Here is a 23,008-nt window from a genome sequence, read left to right as displayed (position 1 = left end):
TCAACCTGTGCAGGTTATATATATATATATATATATAAATAAGTAGGACTCACTATGTACATTGTCAGTGACAAAGTAAACTAATCACTGACTCTGTAAATCAAGTTCACATACACTGTAAATAAATGTAAGACTGTGTACATTAACTCCAACACACATCCATAGTTTAATTTGTATGATAACTAACATGTTTGGTGTCCTTGGTTATCACCACAGACAGGGGGATATATTTATATTTTTATCTGGTAGCAAAAAGTATTGTCTGTAAAATGTTATAGGAACATAGGAGTGGGAATGTTTTGATTTGATGATTTAAGTCTCATTTTTTTAGTAAAGTGGGTTAATTTTATTATATTTTATTATATTGCAGGATATGGTTGCATATAATTTCTGGAAGTGTTGTTTTCGAGGCAAGCGTTGTTAATATTTGATTCTATCAGTTCACCACTGTTGAGTGAAGTATATTACATTTGTTGTCGGAAATTCTGACAGCAAATGTCCGATGGAGCATACAAACGGTCGGAATTTCCGACAACAAGCACACATTGAACATTTGTTGTCGGAAATTCCGACCGTGTGTACACGGCATATATTTGCAAATATGTGGAAGCCACGCACCATTATCTGGCAGCCATTTAAAGTGATAGTAAACTCTCCCCCACAACTTTATCACACTTAAATAACACCAATGATCACTGCATTTAGATGTCTCCCTAGTTGCTCAGTTGTCTTGTAATTCATTCCGTTCTTTTTAACCACTTTAAAACCGCACGCCGTCATATGACGTCAAAAAAGGGGATCTGTTATCTCGGGTGGACATCATATGACTTCCTGTACTTTGTGCGGGGATATCTGAATGATGCCTGTACCTAGAGGCATCATTCAGATATAATTTTCTTCCGGCGGCGATCCTGCGCACCGTAAGAACGATCATACCGGCGGTTCCGCCGCTTGATCTTTCTTATAGGTGGCGGGAGGGGACATCCCCCCTCCCACCGCCATCCGGTGCTTCTCCGGGCTCTCCCGTCCCATCGGGGGCCCGGAGAGATGATCGCCATCCGCTGGATGTGCAGCATAGAGATGACTGGTGATCAGTCACGTAAGTTCCGCCCATGTATGTAAACGTTGTTCAAACCACACATGTAAGGTGTCGCCACGTGCGTTAGAGCGTGTGCAACAATTCTAGCACTAGACCTCCTCTGTAACTCTAAACTGGTAACCTGTAAAAATGTTAAAGCGTCGCCTATGGAGATATTTAAGTAACAAAGTTTGGCGCCATACCATGAGTGTGTGCAATTTTAAAGCATGACATGTTAGGTATCTATTTACTCGGCGTAACATCATCATTCATATTTTACAAAAACGTTACTGTTTTGTTATTGTTTAATTCATGAAACCATTTTTTTTACAAAAAAAAGGCGTTTGAAAAATTATTGCGCAAATACCGTGCAAGATAAAAAGTTGCCATTTTATTCCCTAGGGTATCTGCTAAAAAAAATATATAATGTTTGGGGTTCTGAGTAATTTTCTAGCAAAAGAATGATGATTTGTACACGTAGGAGAGAAGTGCCAGAATAGGCCCGGTATGGAGGTGGGTTTTAAAGCTCTGTATTGAAGTGGTTAATGACGTTTCTCCCCTAATCACAATCTGCGCGCCGTCGGTCCATTGACAAGTATGCAGAGTTATGTATGACATATCTGCTCCCTGTGGCACTGCGCTCAAAAACTGCAAGACAACTGTTTTATTTGCAACTCCCTGCTATGCCCCTTGTGACCGTGTGATGTTACATGGGGTGTAAACCTAGGCAGAGGATGCCATACTATAGTGGAGATCAGCTGCAGCATACAGTGGGTGCTATTAGAATTAGAATGAGGCCTGGCTAAGAAAAGATTTTGCATGCATGAGATAACAGCTAGGGCTGCATGAAAGGGCAAAAGTAATCTGTAATGCAGACTCGGAAAACAAACCTAAGATGGTGCCAGCTTATCCCTGGAGGCACTAATTTTCAAAGATGTCAAAAAAGTAAGCAACACACGATAGGGGTGAAGTATAAAGGATAATGTTTGTTAATTACTTAATATAATGGACTAGATGAAAAAGAGAAGAAGAGTTGGAGAGTTTATTACTGCTTTACTGTGTTTCCTACTGTAATCTATGGATGTTCTAATGTTGAGACAAATATAAGAACAAGGATCTTGAGTCCATCAATCTATATCGGAAGGAAAAGTCTTTACCTCTTCTTGCACTGGAGTTGAAGGCACACTCAGATCTGAATTAACAATATGTTTTGGTTAGGTGTCTGTAAACAGGCTATATTTAAAAAAAAATATGAGTTTGGAAAAATAATTACATTTCTTTTTTGCTACTTTGTTGCAGGTCTTCTTCTATATTATGGGTTAACAGAAGTTTGGCCCTTTGGGGCCTTCAGGTAATGTAACATTCTATTTTGTATTTTAAAAGTAATTTGCAAGACCAATATTGGTAGCATTATGCCCATTCATAACAAAAATGTTGCATTTTTTATTAAATATCTATAGGGGAGCCTATCAACATTTTTTTTTTAATTACATTTTTGCTTTTATTTGGGTTGTTTCAGCTTTCAACTGTTTTGTTTCTAGCTGTGCAATGTACACACCTTAAAGCCCTGTACACAATTTTTTTTGGTTTTCCTGACGGATTCCTGGCAAGCTTGCCCTGCAAAGCCGTGCATATAGACGGCCATTCAAAAAAACCGCCGTTCTTTTGATTGGCAAGAACGCTGTAACTTCATCGACTACGACGAACCGACGCTTGTCACATTCGATGCCGTCGCTGCCATCTTGCTACACCCCACACTAACCTTTTATGCTACCACGCATGCGTCAAAGTCTTATCTAGCATGCATGGGTTTACCTCGGACAGGTAAGCATACAGACGACTGGTTTTCTCAGCAGGAAACACTCTGCCAGGAATCCCGATGGGAAAATAGAGAGCAGGTTCTCTATTTTTCCTGGACAGTTTTCCTGACGAGGCTTAAGACTTTATTGATCAGAGGAGACAAATAGGCCACAACAGATTTCAAAGGCTTCAGAGCTCCCTCGAATGCAATGTCCATTATTATCATAGGGCAAAACCCATCATTTACATGAAAAGTAAACATATAGCATAAGGCATTGTGCACCCACCTCTATTCAGATGACAAACCTGCCTACAAATAAAAGCACATTGTGACATCTCAGAGACCATGACATTCTTAGCAAGTTAGTATCTAGACATATTTGTGTGTCTGAATGTTTTTCTTGTGGGGAACGATTTGAACATCTATCAGGTTTTTAGTGCTATATGTGGCTCCACTAGAGCGTATTTCCTCCAATGTTTGTCACAGTGACACCCTAGTGTCATGACAAGAAATTAGAGGAATGGGGGTTACTGGGACCCAAAGGCACACAAAGGCACACACACCAATAAAAACCTGACAGAGGTTCTAATATTTCTCTTACACTAAAAAATGTATTTGTAATGCTATATTTCTTCCCATGGGTGATATTTCCTATCATTTGTTTCCTGTCCGCCTGAATACTTGTCACCAAGACAGGAAGCTCTGAAAAACGGTAAAAAAAAATACAATAATAATATCTTTATGCCCTATCTAAAAAATGTCTGAAACTGGGTTTTAACATATGGTGGATCTCTTTTAATTTATAATGTTTTTATTTTAAAGTAATAGATTACAACAGTTACAGTATGTCAGATGACAACAACTTAGAATGAGATACAGCATTGAAATACAGATACCGTATTTATCGGCGTATACCGCGCACTTTTTTGCCCTGAAAATCAGGGCAAAATCGTGGGTGCGCGGTATACGCCGATACCCGCTTTCCCGCGCCGAGTTTGAATACTGCGCCGACATATACCGAGCGCAGTACACTCGTGTATTGTCGGGCAGTCTCAGCTACTCCCGCGCTGACGTCCTGTACGTACAGGACGTCAGCGCGAGAGTAGCCAAGCATTGCCGACAATACACGAGTGTACTGCGCTCTGTATATGTCGGCGCAGTATTCAAACTCGGCGCGGGAAACGAGCGGGGGGGATGCGAGGACGCCGCAGAAGGATGCCGGACCCGACGAAGAGGACACCCGAAGCCGCAGACGGACGCCGGACCCGACGAGGCCGCCGATGGACGCCGCGCAAGACACCAAAACTGTAAGTACAAAAAAACTTTTTTTTCCACAGGATTCGGGGCAACTTTAGGGGTGCGCGGTATACGCAGGAACGCGATATACCGCGATAAATACAGTAAATGCAATAATAATTGTACTTTTGTAGGAGTTGAAGTATTATACAGATATAAATAAACATAAATAAAAAAAGTTACTAATGGGAATGGGAAATAATGGAGGGAAGGGAGAGGATAGTGGTGTTCCGAAGGTGGATTTAATTTATTTTATTTCACTATTATCCATGAAAGGGTATCAATACCATGACATGAGAACTCTTGAGTCAAAAGTGTCTGACGTATAGTATATGGCCCAGGGTTTCCATATGCTATGGAATTTTTTAAAATCCATTTTTGTCTAGCGCTTCTAGTTTATTCTTAGATTCATTCTTTTTTCGGCTTCAGACAATAGTAATGCAGGTGATTTCCATGCACTAGATATTACCTGTTTCGCGGCTATCATAAACAAAATAAATAACTTATGCTGATTCTGAGAAAGGGTTTCTGGTTTAATGTTAAGTAAGGCCGTCATTGGATCTGGTAATATAATACAGTCAAATATTTTAGAAGCGATTCTAAAAATCCCTTCCCAGAATTTCCTTACAAGTGGACACTGCCACCAGATGTGGATATATGTTCCTTTGTCTGGGCAACCGCGGAAACCGAGATCTGAACAGTTTGCTGAAAATTTGGCTAATCTATTGGGAACCAGGTACCAATGGGAAAGCACTTTATATGATGTTTCCATTGCCGATACATTTATAGATGAAGAGCTAGTATTAGACCAAATGCTTGCCCAGGTTTCGTTATTAATTTTACATTCCAGGTCTAATTCCCATTTAGCAATATAAGAAGGTATTATGGTATTTGTTTTAGTGATCAATTGGGAATAAATTATTGAAATACGACCTTTGGCATGTGGATCTTTGAGACATATCCTTTCAAATTGGGTAATATTATTTAAATTATCGCTAAAGGAAGGTCCATAAAAGTTTTTGATTTGAAGGTATCTGAAAATGTCTGTAGTGGGGAGGCCGGATGCCTCACAAAGGTCTGGAAAAGGTCCAATTGTAGTAGTTAATGCTATGTGATATAAACACGTAATACCAGCCCTGATCCAAGACTTAAAAGTTCTTGGAAATACCCATGCTGGATAAAAGGTTGGATTTTTATAAAAAGAAAGAAGCGGAATGTGTCGGGATTGCAATCCATGAGAGGTTTTGTACCTATCCCATAATGACAATGAGTGTTTCGATATTGGATTTTCATTTTTCTACGGTTTTGAGGGCTCAGCCAAAGGATATTATTAGTAGGAAGAGGGTCAAAGTCTATTGCCTCAATAAGTACCCACAATGGGGTGGATCTCTTTTCATTCCCAGTGATAATCGCCCATGAGTTTCTGGTGCTTATGAGTTGTTTCCCCTTTCTCTCTGCTTGGGTACCTCTATATCTGCCTGATGGGGGATACCCGACCACATGCTGTTTATTACATGTTACAATGATATTACTTACTATACTAATACTCATAATGAAGCAGCAATTTACTGTGAAACACGTTGAGTAAACTCAACTTTTCTTAACCTAAGAACCAGCACCTGGACTTTTCTATATAATAGGAGTATAAGTGATGGTGTTGCTGCCTTTCTACTAGCCGTATAATGTCAGAAAGAATGAAATCTAATACTGCAATACTCCATATATGTAAAATCATACCCCATACTGCTTTGTTATTTACTTCTTTTATAAAGGATCAGGTTTTTTTTTTTTTTTTTTTTAACAAGGGCATTTTACACGATTGTTGCCTTAAAATTTCAAATTGTTTCTTTTTTCTTTTTGTGAATTTCTACAATTTGAATGTGGCATTTTCCACCACCTCTTATAAATCTTTTGTAATTCTTTACAATACTCCCTACATAAAAAAAATCAAAATGTCCTAGCCAAGTGTGTTAATACATTATGTCATAGAGCCCCTCTTCAGCCAGCTAAAAAAAAATCACAGGTTGTTTTGGTTGTACTTCAGCTCCAGTGTGCTCAAATAGCCTCCAAATCTTAGGTGCATGCTGTCTGCAAGGAGCATTTTTTTTAAATCGCAATACCTCCTCAGTGCAATGTTAGGGCCAGATTCACAGAAGAGATACGACGGCGTATCTCCTGATACACCGTCGTATCTCTGAGAGTATCTATGCGGCTGATTGATAGAATCAGTTACGCATAGATAGCCCTAAGATCCGACAGGTGTAATTGACTTACACCGTCGGATCTTAGGCTGCAATACTTCGGCCGCCGCTGGGTGGAGTTTGCGTAGTTTTCCAGCGTCGGGTATGCAAATTAGCTTTTACGGCGATCCACAAAGCTACTCGCGTGCGTAATGTCGTTTCTTGCCGTCGCAAAGTTAAGCAATCTTTTTCATGGCTTAACTTTACACAAGCCATGTTAAAGTATGGCCGTCGTTCCCACGTCGAATTTAAAAAAATGTTTTGGCGTAAGTATGTTACGCACGTCGCCATCCACAAACACGTCGGGGCGCCGTATTTTGAAGCAAAGCACGTCGGGAAATTTACTAACGGAGCATGCGCAGAACGTTCGGCGCGGGAGCGCACCTAATTTAAATGGTACACGCCCCATTTGAATTAGGCGGGCTTGCGCCGGACGTCTTTACGATACACCGCCGCAAGTTTACAGGTAAGTGCTTTGTGAATCAGGCACTTACGCTGAAAACTTGCGGCGGTGTAACGTAAAGACGATACGTTGCGCCGCCGCGATTCTTTCTGAATCTGGCTCTTAGTGCTTAAAAATAGGTGAGTGAGTGAATAACTTATAAAGCGCTACAAATGCGAACTGAATCGCCTCAAGGTGCTTGGCATCCATTTTCCTTCTGTTTATCCCTCAGAATAGGTGGGTCTTGAGTTTTTTTCTGAAGGCCAGGTGATCAATTTCCGTTTGGATGTTAGTTGGTAATGCGTTCCACAGTCGAGGTCCTTGGACTGCAAATCGACGTTCTCCTTTGGTCTTGTAGCGGGCTTTGGGGATTTGTAGTAATTTTTGGTTAGTTGAACGAAGGACTCGATTGGGGTTTTGGGGTTTTATTTTCTAAGAAAAGGGGGGAAAATATTGCGCTGATCTGGATTAAAAATTAAACTAAGGAACAGCTGCTACACAACAATGTGACAAAAATTGAACAGTGGTATAAAGAAAAAATGTAGCGCTAGTGATACAATAGAAACAATAGTTTCTCATTAAGTAAATAAGTGAGTGAATGAATAAATAAATAGTCACTGTACTGAAACAGTGAAAATGGTGACAACAACCAATGTTGGGTGAATATATAAACAGGTGAAGTCCACAAACACAACCAAACATAACAATATGGGGCCAGATTCACAGAAGAAATAAGTCGGCGTATCTACTGATACGCCGGCGTATTTTCAAATTTGCCGCGTTGTATCTTTAGTTTGAATCCTCAAACCAAGATACAACGGCTTTTGGCATCGATCCGACAGGCGTACGGCTTTGTACGCCTTCGGATCGTAGGTGTAATACTTCGCCGGCCGCTGGGTGGAGTTTGCGTCGTTTTCCGCGTCGGGTATGCTAATTAGCTGGTTACGGCGATCCACGAAGGTCTGCGCATTCGTCGCATTCTCTTACGTCGTCGCTAGTCGGCTTTTCCTGTCGCAAAGTTACGGCTGCTATTTCATGGCTTATATTTAGACTAGCCATGTTAAAGTATGGCCGTCGTTCCCGCGTCGAAATTCAAATTTTTTTTTTGCGTAAGTTGTCCGGGAATACGAAAGGACGTAACGCACGTCGCCATTCAAAAAATTACGTTGGGGCGACGTCATTTCGCGCAAAGCACGGCGGGAAATTTCAAAACGGAGCATGCGCAGAACGCGCCTAATTTAAATGGCACACGCCCCATTTGAATTAGGCGGGCTTGCGCCAGACGGATTTACGCTACGCCGCCGCAAGTTTACAGGCAAGTGCTTTGTGAATCAAGCACTTGCCCGTAAAACTTGCGGCGGTGTAACGTTAATGAAATACGTTACGCTGCCGCAAATGTATGTGAATCTGGCCCATAGAGTCCATCAATATAACTTGTGGATGAATAATAAAATGACCTCATGGGCAAACAATAATTTCTTTAAACTCAATAAAGATGTGAGTGCGCTTACCGGAACACGTGGATCTGCCTGTCAGCGACAGCAGATCTTGTAGACATAGAAACTCTCAGGGCAAATCAACTCGGCTTCCCTGGACTGGATCGATGAAAACCAAGGATCTTCAGTGGAGGACTGTAGATGAGCGATGTCCTGGAACGGTAGACCGAATCTCCCAAGATGTCTACCCTCAAAACCAACAAATGGAGGGGATGGTGATATAAATGGAACTGAAAGGCGCCAAACAGCATGTGGGGAGAAAGGAAAAGAAAACAGAGCCCCAATGGTGCAGGTCAAAAATATAAAGGTTTTATTGTAATAAAAGTCACAATAAAAGTGATCACAAATGGTAAAAAAGGGCAATATGGGAAGTGGCGAAAACCAAGCTCTATGCGTTTCGTCCTAGGGGACTTCAACTGGGGCATCATTCTGTGTACACATGTGTTCCGTGTACACATTTGTGCATAAGGCATAGGGCCTTTAATGTGATTTGGTCTTTTATGGGCAGCCAATGGAGGGATCTCAGGGACGGGGTGATTGGTTCCCAGGTTTTTTTTCCTGTTACCAGTCATGCCGCCATGTTCTGGACGACTTGGAGACGGGCAAGCTGGTATTTTGGGAGTCTTAGGTAGAAGGAGTTTGCATAATCTAACCTGGAGTTAATAATTATCCCTACCACTACTGCTGTGTCTTCTTTCGGGATGAAAGGAACAACTCTTCGTAGGAGACGTAGAAGATGGTGGGATCCGCTAACTACTGATCCTATTTGTGCATCCATTGTCATGTCCATTGTCACTACCATTATGTGATGTACTGTAGGTACATGCTTAAAAAGGAATTCACGCTTAAATAATAAGCTTTTTAAATAATGCGGAAAAGGGTCAAACCTTTGTAATATATTTTTATTAGATGCTTTTTTTGATAATTTGTGAGTAGGGATGAGCTTTATGTTCGGGTCGAACATGAGTTCGATACTCGCGGCTATAATGAATTGTCGGGTCCCGGCAATAAAGATAAAAGTCATTGAAAGTCATTAAAAGTCATTGAAAAAAAATGCTTGGGGGTCCCCCCAAATTCCATAACCAGGCCCTTCAGGTCTGGTATGGATATTAAGGGGAACCCTGTGACAAATTAAAAAAAAAATGCATTTTTATAGCACTGATTGCTGTATAAATGTGAATGGTCCCAAAATAGCGTCAAAAGTGTTCGATGTGTCTGCCATAATGCTGCAGTCACAATAAAAAAATCGCTGATCGCCACCATTACTAGTAAAACAAAGTATTAATAAAAATGCCATAAAACTATCTCCTATTTTGTAAACGCTCTAAATTTTGCGCAAACCAATCAATAAGTGCTCATTACGATTTTTTTTTTACCAAATATATGTAGAAGAATGCGTATCAGCCTAAACTGAGGGAAAAATATATATTTTTTGGGGGATATTTATTACAGCAAAAAGTAAAAAATTATACTTTTTTTCAAAATTGTCACTCTATTTTTGTTTATAGCACAAAAAATAAAAACTGCAGAGGTGATCAAATACCACCAAAAGAAAGCTCTATTTGTGGGAAAAAAAGGACATCAATTTTGTTTGGGACCCACGTCGCACGACCGCACAATTGTCAGTAAAATCGAAGCATTGCCAAATCACTTAAAATGGCCCAGTCATTTGGTAGCCAAATCCTCCGGGGCTGAAGTAGTTAAAAAATACTATTAAATAAAAAATGAAATGCGCTCCCACCAAAGTTGAAAAACAAAATTATCATATAAACTCAAATGACCTTCAGCAGTAGTGTTCAAACACTAGAGGATTATCAATGAAGATTCATTCCAATAGGTGAATATAAACGGACTCATCAATGGCAAAGTCCGTGTAAATTAAATGGGATAAGGAAAAAAACTTGACAGCAGGTCAGTCTACTCGGGTGTTCTGTTCATCAAGAAAAAGAAAGGCGTTCACTGACCAGATAGAAGATCGTATAACGCTCATCAAGATATACTCCAGGCAAGCCAGGATGATCATCTGGGGATTCCTCCTCCAAGACACACCGCTCGTGTTGTATTGAGTTCCGTTCGTGTTACACCGGATTCCCGCTGCGGTACAATCCTCACAGACAGTTTCACCCGATTGAATCACGATCACCAGTTTAATGTAACGTTCAGGCAGGATAAAGAGAAGAGAGTCTCATGGTGTAGTATATAGGTTCAAAGGTGTTTAAAGCTATAACCTGGAGTACAGATGTATCTAGGTGGATTTTTGACCTTCAGTGTTATAACCCCCTAGGACTCAACGTGGAATGGGACATCAATTGTCATATTAATAACAGCTGAGTTCTACATTGGCACAATTGATGTACTCCAGAGAATCCCCCCCCCCATTCCTTCCGGTTTTTTTTTCTGTGGAGTCCACCCCTTTTTTTCTGTGGAGTCTTTCCCATGATCTAGTATTAAGCCACTACCCCCCCCCCAGAAGGGGATCCTTTTACCCCCCCAGAAGAATCCTGTTACAGGAAAACACGTTGGGTAGAGTCAGTACCCTATACGTCACCACGCACGAGCCGATCGGATTGTCAGCCATGGATATGTGTTTTTTTATCTTTGCATGTATTTGCGGTGTGTTTGTAGTGCTTTTTTTATTAAACACCTTTGAACCTATATACTACACCATGAGGCTCTCTTCTCGTTATCCTGCCTGAATGTTACATTAAACTGAGCGTTATACGATCTTCTATCTGGTAAGCGGCAGTGAACGCCTTTCTTTTTCTTGATGAACAGAACACCCGCGTAGACTCGCCTGCTGTCAAGTTTTTTTCCTTATCCCATTTAATTTACATGGACTTTGCCATTGATGAGTCCGTTTATATTCACCTATTGGAATGAATCTTCATTGATAATCCTCAAGTGTTTATTTATTTATGAACTTACACGTTATTGTTTTTTGTGTGAACACTACTGCTGAAGGTCATTTGAGTTCATATGATAATTTTGTTTTTCAATTTTGGTGGGAGAGCAATTCATTTTTATTTATGTATGTTGACTGAAGATTTAAGGTCTTTTGATTGCAGCACCACCTCATTTGTTATTTTTTTAACATTTTTGCATTTTTTCTTTTGTCACGTTGGTGATTTTTTTTTTCATTTTTATTAATTTATTAAGAGTTTTCAGCGCAGATTTATTTTCCCTCACAAAAAATACTATTGTTTATGCATTTTTGGCTGTCATAAACATGTCCCTTTTATTTTCTTATTCATTTATATGTATTTATTTTATTATCTATTATTTATCATTTTATATTTTTTTATTATTATTATCCACTATTTAGAGTATGCTCCTTGGAGCTTGCCATATATTTTATATATATTATTGTTTATTTTTTATCATTATATTATCTTGCTCTCTATAGTACCATTATACATATATACATATACTTCCTATTAACAATATGAATTCAGTATTAATATTATGAAGTTTATATATTTATGATAGCAGGAGGAAAACACAGACTGTGTGTGCTATATGTCCACATCTCAGCAAATAATGTACAAATATGAACAGAATATGTAGTCATTGACCTTGTGTAGATATAGAAGAGAAATGAAGTACCATACAAACAACTTTATTATGTACCATTAAAAATCTATTACACAACAATAAAAATCACTCTCCACATTTACAACACACAAAGATTTCAATTACAGTTCAGATGTGGACTCATTTCAGGAATCCTTCTTCAGGAGCCCATTGACAGAATCAGTACACTGGATAAACTGGAATTCATAGCGTGTGTATGTTGCTCATAGAGGAGCAAATGAGTAAGCCAAGGTGAAGCCACTGCCTCTCGAATGGTAAATGGAGGTACAATCAATAAACAGCCAATGGTCTTGTACACATCATCTTGAAATAGAAGGACTGACTTCCCAAAGGGGAACTATCCAGACCAAATGTGAGTAGATATCCCTAAAGACATTATGGTAGTAAAGTAGTCAAGGCACATACTGTATATTCCAAAGAGGAGGATCTTGAAAAGTATCTTAGAAGCAAACTCAGTTCACATCAATCCCGCCTTACTTGGTGGATCCAATCTGGCTGGATTGATGTAAACTGAGTTTGCTTCGAAGATACTTATCAAGAGCCCCCTCTATGACATATATGTGCCTTGACTACTTTACTACAATGCTGTCTTTATAGTGATTTTTATGAAATCAACCCAAATGGCTCAAAGCTTTCCAGACCCTAAAGATTCAAAGCGATCTCAAAAATATATAATTTTCACCACCATGCTGCAGTTAGTATGAGGTTCTTCTCCTGATATACATTGTTTAGTTTAAGCCAAGCATATTTACTGTCACTCTGACCAAGCATCTTTATTTTAATTCATTAGCCCCCTTGACATTATTGCACAAGTTTGGTCTTTGTCTATATAGTTCATAACAAGCTGCAGTCTTGTTCTAATGCTCTTCTTGAACATTAAAGCCCATTTTCCTTGCCCATCTTTCTTAGGCCTCGTACACACGACCGAGGAACTCGTTGGGCGAGACACAAATCGTTTTCCTCGACGAGTTCCTTGTTAGGCTTGTCGAAGGAACTCGACAAGCTTGCTTTGCGTACACATGGTCAAGACAAAATCTCCTCGTACTCAAACGCGGTGACGTACAACAAATACAACGGCAGGGGAAGTTCGATTCCACTTGCACAACTCTTGGGGCTGCTTTTGCTCATGTGTTTGCGTGTTAAGTAAAAGTTTGGTCGGAGACGATTTGCACTTTACAGTCTGTTACAGCTTGAAAAATTTGTCATCTCCAGTACAAATGCTACTTTTACTCCTGTCTCATACTTTATTCTGAGCAAGCGTGGGTTTCTTAGCATACACTCGCTCAAGTTTCTCATTGAAAACCAGCTCGACGAGGAACACGACGAGGAAGTTGAGACTCCCTTCGAGGAAAAAGAGAACTTGCTCTCTTTTTTGCTCGTCGAGTTCCTCGACAGTTTCCTCGATGAAAAACTTACACACGACCGGTTTCCTCGGCAAAAAAGCTCTCCCACCAAGTTTCTTGATGGATTCTGCCGAGGAAACCGGTCGTGTGTACGAGGCCATACAGGTTTAAATTGTGCAATCTCTCTCTCTCCCTCGCTTACTGTATTTCATGCTTTCATGCTATTATCTGAATATATTTCTCAAGTCTGGTCATATTTTGGTTACTCTCATCCAAAATCATTATTATATTCATCTTGAATACAACACACTTGTACAGTTTATCTTTTTTTGAGTTTTAGTGCTTTGTACAAATACAAAACAAAGTTTCTTTTGTTCTTTGATGTCCTTTTTGGCTATTAAATTAATAATGATTCAATGGTCAATATCATCTATGCCTGAGTAAAGTCATATTTGTTTGTGTAGTAATAGAAATATACTCCTATTAATAATAATAATAATAATAATAATAATAAAAAACTTTATTTTATATAGTGCCTTAAAATGTAGCTTCTACAAAGCACTTTACAAGAAATACACAAGATAACATAAAGGAAAAAGGGACAATTAAGTGAAAGCTTGTCTAAAAAAAAACAAGTTTAGATTTGATTTGAATGAGTTTAGAGAAGGTGACTTTCTGATGTTCTTTGGAAGTAAATTTCAGAGTTTTGGAGCGTAGCAGGAGAAGGCTTTTTCCCCTATTGAGTGTAGGTGAGTAGGGGGAACACATAGCACACCAGAATTTGAGGAGCAGAGGTTTTAAGGGGGGAGTTAGTTAATAAAGTTCAGAGAGATAATGGGGTGCCAAGCCATGAAGAGCCTTAGTTATAGATGAGCAACAGGATCTTAAAGTCTATGTGAAACCTGACGGGTAGCCAGTGCAAGGACCAGGGTATGGGTAATATGATCACTTGTACCAGACCTAGTCAGGATTCAGGCTGCAGAATTTTGAACATATTAAAGTCGATTAATAGTGGATTCAAGTACACCAGCGAGTAGAGCATTGTAGTAGTCAACACGGGAGAACACAAATGTATGGATCAGCTTTGCAGCTACAGTGTATGATAGCATAAGATGCAGCCGAGCAATGTTATTCAAGTGGAAAAAAGATGTTCTGACAACACTCTTACAATTGCGTTTATTACATAAAAAGTATACAAGGTACTCACATTCAAACAGTAAACAAAACATGTGTATCCACGAGCACCGATCTAGCCTGCGTCACTTCCGGTTGCCTCTACATCCCTTGGGACGTAGAGGCAACCAGAAGTGACGCAGGCGAGCTCGGCGCTCGTGGATAAATGCAATTGTAGTTAGAACATACTACACTATCCTGGGATTCCTTTTACCTTCCCTGCTATCATATATGCACGGCATCCGGAGACCGCTTACACCACGGACGTAACAGCCGCTCCCCACAACCAAGGACCACATCCAGGGATTACCCAAGGCACCATCCAGGCAGGCTGGATTACGCTGGATACACTCAGGCTTTTCTTACTGTATGTGCTGTAACCTCACATCAGTGAGGTAAGGGGCCATCCATTTACCTTATCAGAAGGCACTGAAGAGCCATCACTCTGCACAATTGCACCTTAGTAGACGGCACTGAAGAAGCCATCACCTTGCACACTTTGGATTTATTTTTATTTTTTTGCATTACACTTTGGAATTTACCACATTCACCTAATGCACCTTTGCATTTCATTTCATGCTTGTTTACATATTTCACAGTAGATGTGATTTTTTCAGAGCAGATGTTATTTGTGCTTGTACTATTTGATGTTTTTTCCATGATTATTTTGCATTGTGTTACATACCTCTTCAGCATTTCAGGTTTATTTGGACACTATATTGTTTGGCATGTTATTTAGTTTGCCACTTGCACAATATCTTGCACTTTGCACCTATTATTATTGCTTTTATGCTTGTGCATTTTTACATTTATTGGGGCAGATTCACAAAGATCTGCCCCGGCGCAGCATATCTGAGATACGCTACGCCGCCGCAACTTACGTCTCTTTGGTTCGAATCCAGAAAGAATTTGCGCCGTAAGTTACGGCGGCGTAGTCTATCTCTCGCGGTGTAACGGCGCGTAATTCAAATCGGCCAGTAGGGGGCGTGTTTCATTTAAATGAAGTGCGTCCCCACACCGAACGAACTGCGCATGCTCCGTTCCTAAATCTCCCGCCGTGCATTGCGCTAAATGACGTTGCAAGGATGTCATTTTTTTTACGTGGACATAAATTACGTCCAGCCCGATTCACGGACGACTTACGCAAACAAATTTTTTTGTTTTAAATTATACGCGGAAACGGCCATACTTAACATTGCGTACGCCACCAAATAGCAGCTTTAACTATACGCCGAAAAAAGCCGACTAGAGACGACGTAAACAAAAAGCGACGGCCGCTCGTACGTTCGTGGATCGTCGGAAATAGCTAATTTGCATACTCGACGCGGAAAACGACTGGGACGCCACCCAGCGGACGCCGAAGAATTGCATCTAAGATCCGAAGGCGTACGAAGACGTATGCCTGTCGGATCTAACCCAGATGTCGTCGTATCTTGTTTTGAGGATTCAAAACAAAGATACGACGCGGGAAATTTGAAAGTACGCCGGCGTATCAGTAGATACGCCGGCGTACTCTCTTTGTGAATCTGCCCCATTGCTTTTATGCTTGTGTGTGTTTATACTTTAGCATAGTTTTTGTCGGAAAAAATACACTTTCATGAAATAAATAAAATTTCATGAAGTCAATAGTAAAGTTAGCCCAACTTTTTTGTATAATGTGAAAGATGATGTAAGGCCAAGTAAATGCCATGTCATGCTTTTCTTTTATTATTATTTATTTTTTATATTGTCACTTTAAAAAAAATCTGATCACTTTTATTGCTGTCACTCAAGTCCCTCCGATTTCGAAAAAGGTTACTGTACTACTTTAGGGCAACTTCAGAGCGGCTTGCATTGACGTCTATATAGAAGTCGCTTGGCAAGCCGGGCTGAAGTCGCGCTGTACACTGCAGGGCTTCAGAGTTGGATTACTGCTCCTGTGTGGACCGGCAATAATAAGCAGTGACAGGCACTCCTACAAGTGTGTCCTTTAGAAGGTTTATCCTCTATTCTTTTTCTGGTGACAGCTGAAACATTTGTATTTTGTCTTATTTTCAATCTTGTAGACAATAGTCACTAGAACATAAAGAGGGATTGAAGATAGAGCCAATTCTTAGATGATACATTGGGGTTGATTTACTTAAACTGGAAAGTGCAAAATCTGGTACAGCTCTGCATAGAGACCAATCAGCTTCTTGCTTTTTGTCAAAGCTTAATTTAACAAGCTGAAGTTTGAAACTAATTGGCTACCATACACAGCTGCACCAGAAATTGCTTTGTAACATTTTCCAAACTGTCAATGTCAATTACTTTGTTTTTCATCTGTTCTTGAATTTCTTTAGAGCGCGGCATGATGTGTTGCCTTTTTCACATAGGGCCAGGCAGGTTTGGACAGCTTTTTTCCCTTAATACATGAAATCGTCATTTAAAAGCTGCATTTTGTATTTACTGTACTTGGGTTATTTGTGTATAATATTAAAATTTGTTTGATGATCTGAATAATTTAAGTGTGACAAATATGCAACAAATTAAGATCAGGAAGGGGGCAAAAAAAAGGTCACAGCACTATATGTAGTGTGTGTGTGTGTGTATATATAGAAATATATTTTTATAAAATAGCATTTGCCTTAGCTGCTAACCCCTCTGCTGATTCCAGGATATAGCAGTTGAAATCCAAGAATACTGCACATCATAGAATCCAGACTGGTTTTTGGAATGTTAACTACTTGCCGACCAGCCGCCGTCATTCTACGGCGGCAGGTCGGCTCTCCTGGGCGAGAGCACGTCATACTACGTCGGCTCTTAGAGCGGCCACTAGGCGCGATTGCTCGTTACAGAGCGGGGACCGGGAGCTGTGTGTGTAAACACACAGCTCTCGGTCCTGTCAGCAGGGGAAATGCTGATCTTCTGTTCATACAATGTATGAACAGAGGATCAGTGTATCCCCTAGTGAGGCCACCCCCCCCACAGTAAGAACACACCCAGGGAACATACTTAACTCCTTCCCCGCCCCCTAGTGTTAACCCCTTCACTGCCAGTGGCATTTTTATAGTAATCCAATGCATTTTTATAGCACTGATCGCTATAAAAATGCCACTGGTCCCAAAAATGTGTCAAAAGTGTCCGCCATAATGTCGCAGTACCGAAAAAAAAAAAACGCTGATCGCCGCCATTACTAGTAAAAAAAATATATTAATAAAAATGACATAAAAATACCCCCTATTTTGTAAACGCTATAACTTTTGCGCAAACCAATCAATAAACGCTTATTGCGATTTTTGTTTTACGAAAAATACGTAGAAGAATACGTATCAGCCTAAACTGAGGGAAAAATATGTTTTTTTTATATATTTTTGGGGGATATTTATTACAGCAAAAAGGAAAAAATATAATTTTTTTTCAAAATTGTCGCTTTATTTTTGTTTATAGCGCAAAAAATAAAAACCGCAGAGGTGATCAAATACCACCAAAAGAAAGCTCTATTTGTGGGAAAAAAAGGACGCCAATTTTGTTTGGGAGCCACGTCGCACGACCGCGCAATTGTCAGTTAAAGCGACGCAGTCCCGAATCACAAAAAGTGCTCTGGTCTTTGACCAGCAATATGGTCCGGGGGGTAAGTGGTTAAAAAATGGATGCACAAGTGATCTAGGAAATGCTTTCCCTTGAAATTAATGTGGACATTACATTCAGGAATAATCTTCAAGCAGAACCAACAAGATCCCAGTTAGCAGTCAGTTTGAGATGGAAATCCATGATGTTTATATCTTATCAAATCTAATACATTTCTGTAGATATAGATATATATATATATATATATATATATATATATATATATATATATATATATATATATATATATATATATATATATATATATATATATATATAAAAAAATCCACTACACAGAGGAGGTAAGTATAACATGTTTGTTATTTTTAACAAAAAAAAAAACACAAGACTTTACAATCGTTTTAATCAATTTTGAAACCTATTTTTTTACCTAGGGAAATAAAATTAAAAAAAAAATCTGTCAAAAAGTTTATTAATTTAATAACAACAGTTCTGATGCACGGTATACATATGATAAAATTTTATAAGTCCTTTCGTTCTATTATCATTCCTTCCTTTAAAGTATATATATTTTTTTCCAATCTATTTCTCAGGTTACAGTGGCTCTGATCAGCATTTTTGAAACAATACTGCTAATTTATCTAAGTTACAAGGTAAGTTATGTTTTTAAATGTACTTATATATATATGACCATATAAATTACTTCATAGGATCATCTAAATGTTAAAGATTGGACCAGTGAAGAGCGATACATCTTTTCTCCTTTGCTTCTTATAAGAGAACACCATATTTTCATAGGATTATATATAATGAATACAATGCAATAGAGGTAAATTGAAGGGGAAAAAAGCTTTGTGGTAACATTGTATTCACAAAAATATACTAAGTCACGTATGAACTTTCATTCTTCCCTACTCTTCTACTCTAGGGAAGAACAACAGTTCATAGCAGTCCCGTTGAGCCAAGTGTTGCTAAAGCTGTCGTCACCAACCATACCACACTTTAAGCAAAGACCTGGGCTTGTCAGAAAGGCATGGTACTTAGAAGGAAGAGGAGTTCCTGTCATGGGAATTTCAATACATATCTGTTTTCGTAACAGATCTGTGTAGTGGAAGTCTTTGACTGGCCATACACGGTTCAAATTTTGGCCGGTTCAGTTGGTATTGACCGAGATTCGAACTGCTAAGCCCTGTACACACGATTGGTTTGTCTGATGAAAACGGACCGATGGACCGTTTTCATCGGACAAACCAATCGTGTGTAGGCCCCATCGGTTTGTTTCCCATCGGCGAAAAAAAATAGAACATGTTTTAAAATTTCCCTATGGATAAAAAAAACGATAGAAAAAAACGATCGTCTGTGTGGAAGTCCATCAGTCAAAAATCCACGGATGCTCAGAATCAAGTCGACGCATGCTCGGAAGCATTGAACTTAATTTTTCTCAGCATGTCAGAATGTTTTACGTCACCGCGTTTGGACACGTTCGGATTTTTGACCGATGGTGTGTAGGCAAGACTGATGAAAGTCAGCTTCATCGGATATCCGATGAAAAAATACATCGGATTAGATTCCGTCAGATATCCGATCGTGTGTATAGGGCTTTAGTGGGCAGACTGAATGTACCAAGTCGATAGATTGATCAGCTTTGGTACAACCATCGGCTGCTTTAACTGCTAGCAATAATCATTGTCTTCACCCTCAAGGGATGGCTTCCCTTCCCCTGCCTGCCCACCCGGTGCAGACAATTGCTTGGTAGGAGGGATTCCCTTGTCAGTGCTGTTTGTGTTGATGGGGGAATCATGTGAATTTATTTATTATTTTTTTATTTTATTTTCTGCAACCCGTCGTTGCAGGATAGAAATTCTCATGGTGTGTGGCCTGCCTTAGTCAGAAGATGTGGGACTTTTATACAGTAACAATATAATCTCCTTTTAACCCTTTATAAATTACAATTTACCAGCTCTAAGTGTGTTAGTCATTTGTTCTCATTTTTTAGGTTCCCATATACATGAAATGAAAATGGAAATCAACAGATTGCTGTTGGTATTACGAGATTAGGCAAAAATCCAATTTCCATTCACAGAATTTTTTGCAATTTAGTAGAGCAGTCTACAGTAATCAGCACATTAGAGGTGATGTGCTTAGAGTTTTGTGTAGCATAAAGCGATTGACATAAGCCAGGAATATTTTTGGAATAGTATCATTATAGAAAAAACAAAAGTAAGAGGGAGGGAGAGGGAGGAGGGAAGAAGATACAGAGAAGAGAATGGATGTAAGCAGTGTCCCCTAGCCACCATCTAGGACAAGAGCCTTCCACAACCATCATCTTTACACAAAATCAGGCATGTATTAGGCACTAAAAGTAATTAGAGGGGATTTTCCATATTGTCCCAGATTGTATTATATTCATCAACAGTGTTATTAATAGTAGCTGTAAGATATTCTATTCTTTCAACATCCCGAATCCCAATTATAGATTTTAAGGGGGACTTTACAAGAAAAAAAAATGATGTGGGGGTTGCCTGAATTCCATACCAGACCCTCCAAGTATTGTAGGGGTTTTAAGGGGGAAAACCACATAAAAAACAAAACAAAAAAAATGTGTGTGGTCCCCACAAAAAACATCCAAACCAGATTTTCATGTGAGCATGCAGCCTGCTTGGCCAGGAAGGGTGGTGGGGGGTTGAGCATGCTGTCGACTCTTTGAAACCATACTAGGCCATATGCCCTCAACATAGGGGGTACCCATGTTATTGAGGACAAGAACCCCTCCCCACAACCCTGGCCTGGTGGTTGTGGGGGTCTTTGAAATGTGGAAATCACCTTTAAAAATAAGGATGTATATAATAATCCTTTTTTTATAGTCACAAACACTTTCCTACGTTCTGACCCCCCCCCCCCCCCCTTTTCCTTTTTTTTTTTTTGGGGGAGGACTCGGAGAAACCACCATATAGTAAAGGAAGGTAGTAGTGAACTGCCTTTTAAGTGTCAAGACACATTAAATGTTATGTAAAGATTTTTTTTTATAAAGAAGAGATTAAACAAAAAAAATAAAAATAAGTAGGCCCCCAAATACCCCCCCCCCCTATGTAAATGAGTAGCAGTTGTATAGTACCCCTACTTATTCACGTCAAAAGCAAATAAATAAACACAAAAAATGATGTAGATCCGTGTCACCTGTGATGCTCAAAGTGGAAGAATAAAAAAAAAACTGCCGCCCAGCTGACACGTCCACATCTGGTGGTTGGCTCCCTGGATGTCATATCCAGGTTGCCACTCCAGCAATATAAGCAAAGGGGTCTCTGGGTTCTGTTATTGACCATATATAGACATAACCAGATGCCATTAAACATAAATGTGTAGGTTAATGATGCTAAACTGCTGCCAAAAATGCTGCTGCCTGGCTTTCTCTGGCCTCAAAATTCCCCAAGTTACTAGCTCAAAACAATAAGTCAACTAGTGAAGTCAGCACATGATGTGAATGCTTGATTTGGGTCAGTGATTTACCAAGTATTACAGCCAGACAACAGGAATGTTCAAATAAGGAATATGGAGGCTGCCACTGCTGAGCTCTTTTTGAACATGCTATTTGTCTGCCTGTCTCTGGCCTCATTGCTATTTGAGCCACTGACCCAAAACAAGCTTGCAGAAAGTAAAGTCGGGGAAATGGCAGAACTCCTGATCTGCATGCCTGTTCCAGGTCATTGACTATAGCACAGAAGCCACTGGATCTACTTAACAACTAGGAAAATAGAAAAAGAAAGTTCAGCCTCTGTAATTTCTCAATACAGATTTCCTTTAATCAGTTTTTAATCTTATTAATTGAACAAAGCTTAACATTTCATCCAGTCTGTATCCCATTCCAATCTTTTTCTGGTTGCTAATTTACTTGAACAGATGAATTTGTAATAGAATGAAAATAGTCAGATCTGCTTTTTCCTGAATACAATTCAGAAGCCAGTGAAATAAAATTTGGAGTGTGTGCTTTAATAAAACAGCGGAAGAAGATAAGAAAAAGGAAAGAAAGAAAAAAAATGAAGACTAGCATTCACATGGACAAAGAGGCACATAGAAGACCTATATTGTGCTACACATTTCATCCAGATTTCAGAAAGTTGGGATTCATTGAAAAAGCCCCTTGCTACACTCACTAACACTGGCCTATGATGCCCTCCTGAGACTATTCTAAGCAGAAAATCACAGTGCACATGTGTCTGGTACCTGCTTACTAATAATATATTATATGGATTGCGCTACCCTGATGGTTGATCTACATCCACTTAATTCTGTGCAACGGTTACAATTATTAACCCCTGTAAATAACACCTATAAATGACAATCCATCAAACATAACCGTGTACCAAGTGTTCATATACAAATGCTCTTCTCAGAAAGATGTGAAAACACACACATAGAGCACATTATACCTAAAAAAGAACGTGCATTACCCTATATCAGTTTCACAAAGAATTTCTTATCACAAAGACAAACAAGCTTTTTAGTGACAAAAGTGTAAACATTTTTAGAAAAATATATATAAAAAATATATATGTTTTTAAACAAATTAAATAATTAAACATTTCTATATGGGTCCTCTTCCCTTTAAAAGTCCCAATGTGATGACCGAGTGCTCTTAGGCTATCAAAACTCCTCTTGCGGAGTGTGCAAACACAACGTGATTTCACCACTTGCCTGATTATCCCATCACCATTAAAAATGGCCACTCACCAGATCCTATTCAACAAACGCCTTTGGTTCATTCCCAGAATAACCACTCCTATTTTGCGTCACCACAACTGCCAGGTATCTTGGATATGTTAATGTAGTCTCTTTTTCTCTATAAAAGTTTACAGAAAAAGAGTGCCCCTCATACTGTAGTAGGTAAAAGAATTTATTTAGTTAAAAAGCAGAGCATATATTGCACTCACATTTTGTTGTGCCCGTATGCCGGCACCAAGCTTCTCCAGCCGTGTATGCAAACATATGACGGAAGAAAAAA

The 23,008-nt window shown here is 39.4% G+C and overlaps 1 protein-coding gene across 1 annotated transcript in view; it reads left to right on the top strand.

The window, feature by feature from the left end:
- KCNT2 (potassium sodium-activated channel subfamily T member 2) overlaps positions 1-23,008 on the top strand; it is a 1,265,156-nt gene that overhangs the window by 360,173 nt on the left and 881,975 nt on the right. The window contains exons 4-5 of the mRNA XM_040359820.1: positions 2,378-2,429; positions 18,603-18,662. Of these exons, the coding sequence (XP_040215754.1) occupies positions 2,378-2,429; positions 18,603-18,662 (112 nt within the window). The remainder of the gene's footprint in view (positions 1-2,377; positions 2,430-18,602; positions 18,663-23,008) is intronic.

Source organism: Rana temporaria, chromosome 7 (genome assembly GCF_905171775.1).
Source record: "Rana temporaria chromosome 7, aRanTem1.1, whole genome shotgun sequence".
Classification (NCBI taxonomy): Eukaryota; Metazoa; Chordata; class Amphibia; order Anura; family Ranidae; genus Rana; species Rana temporaria.
The sequence above is the reverse complement of the archived record's forward strand: the minus strand, read 5'-3'. Positions and strand labels throughout refer to the sequence as shown.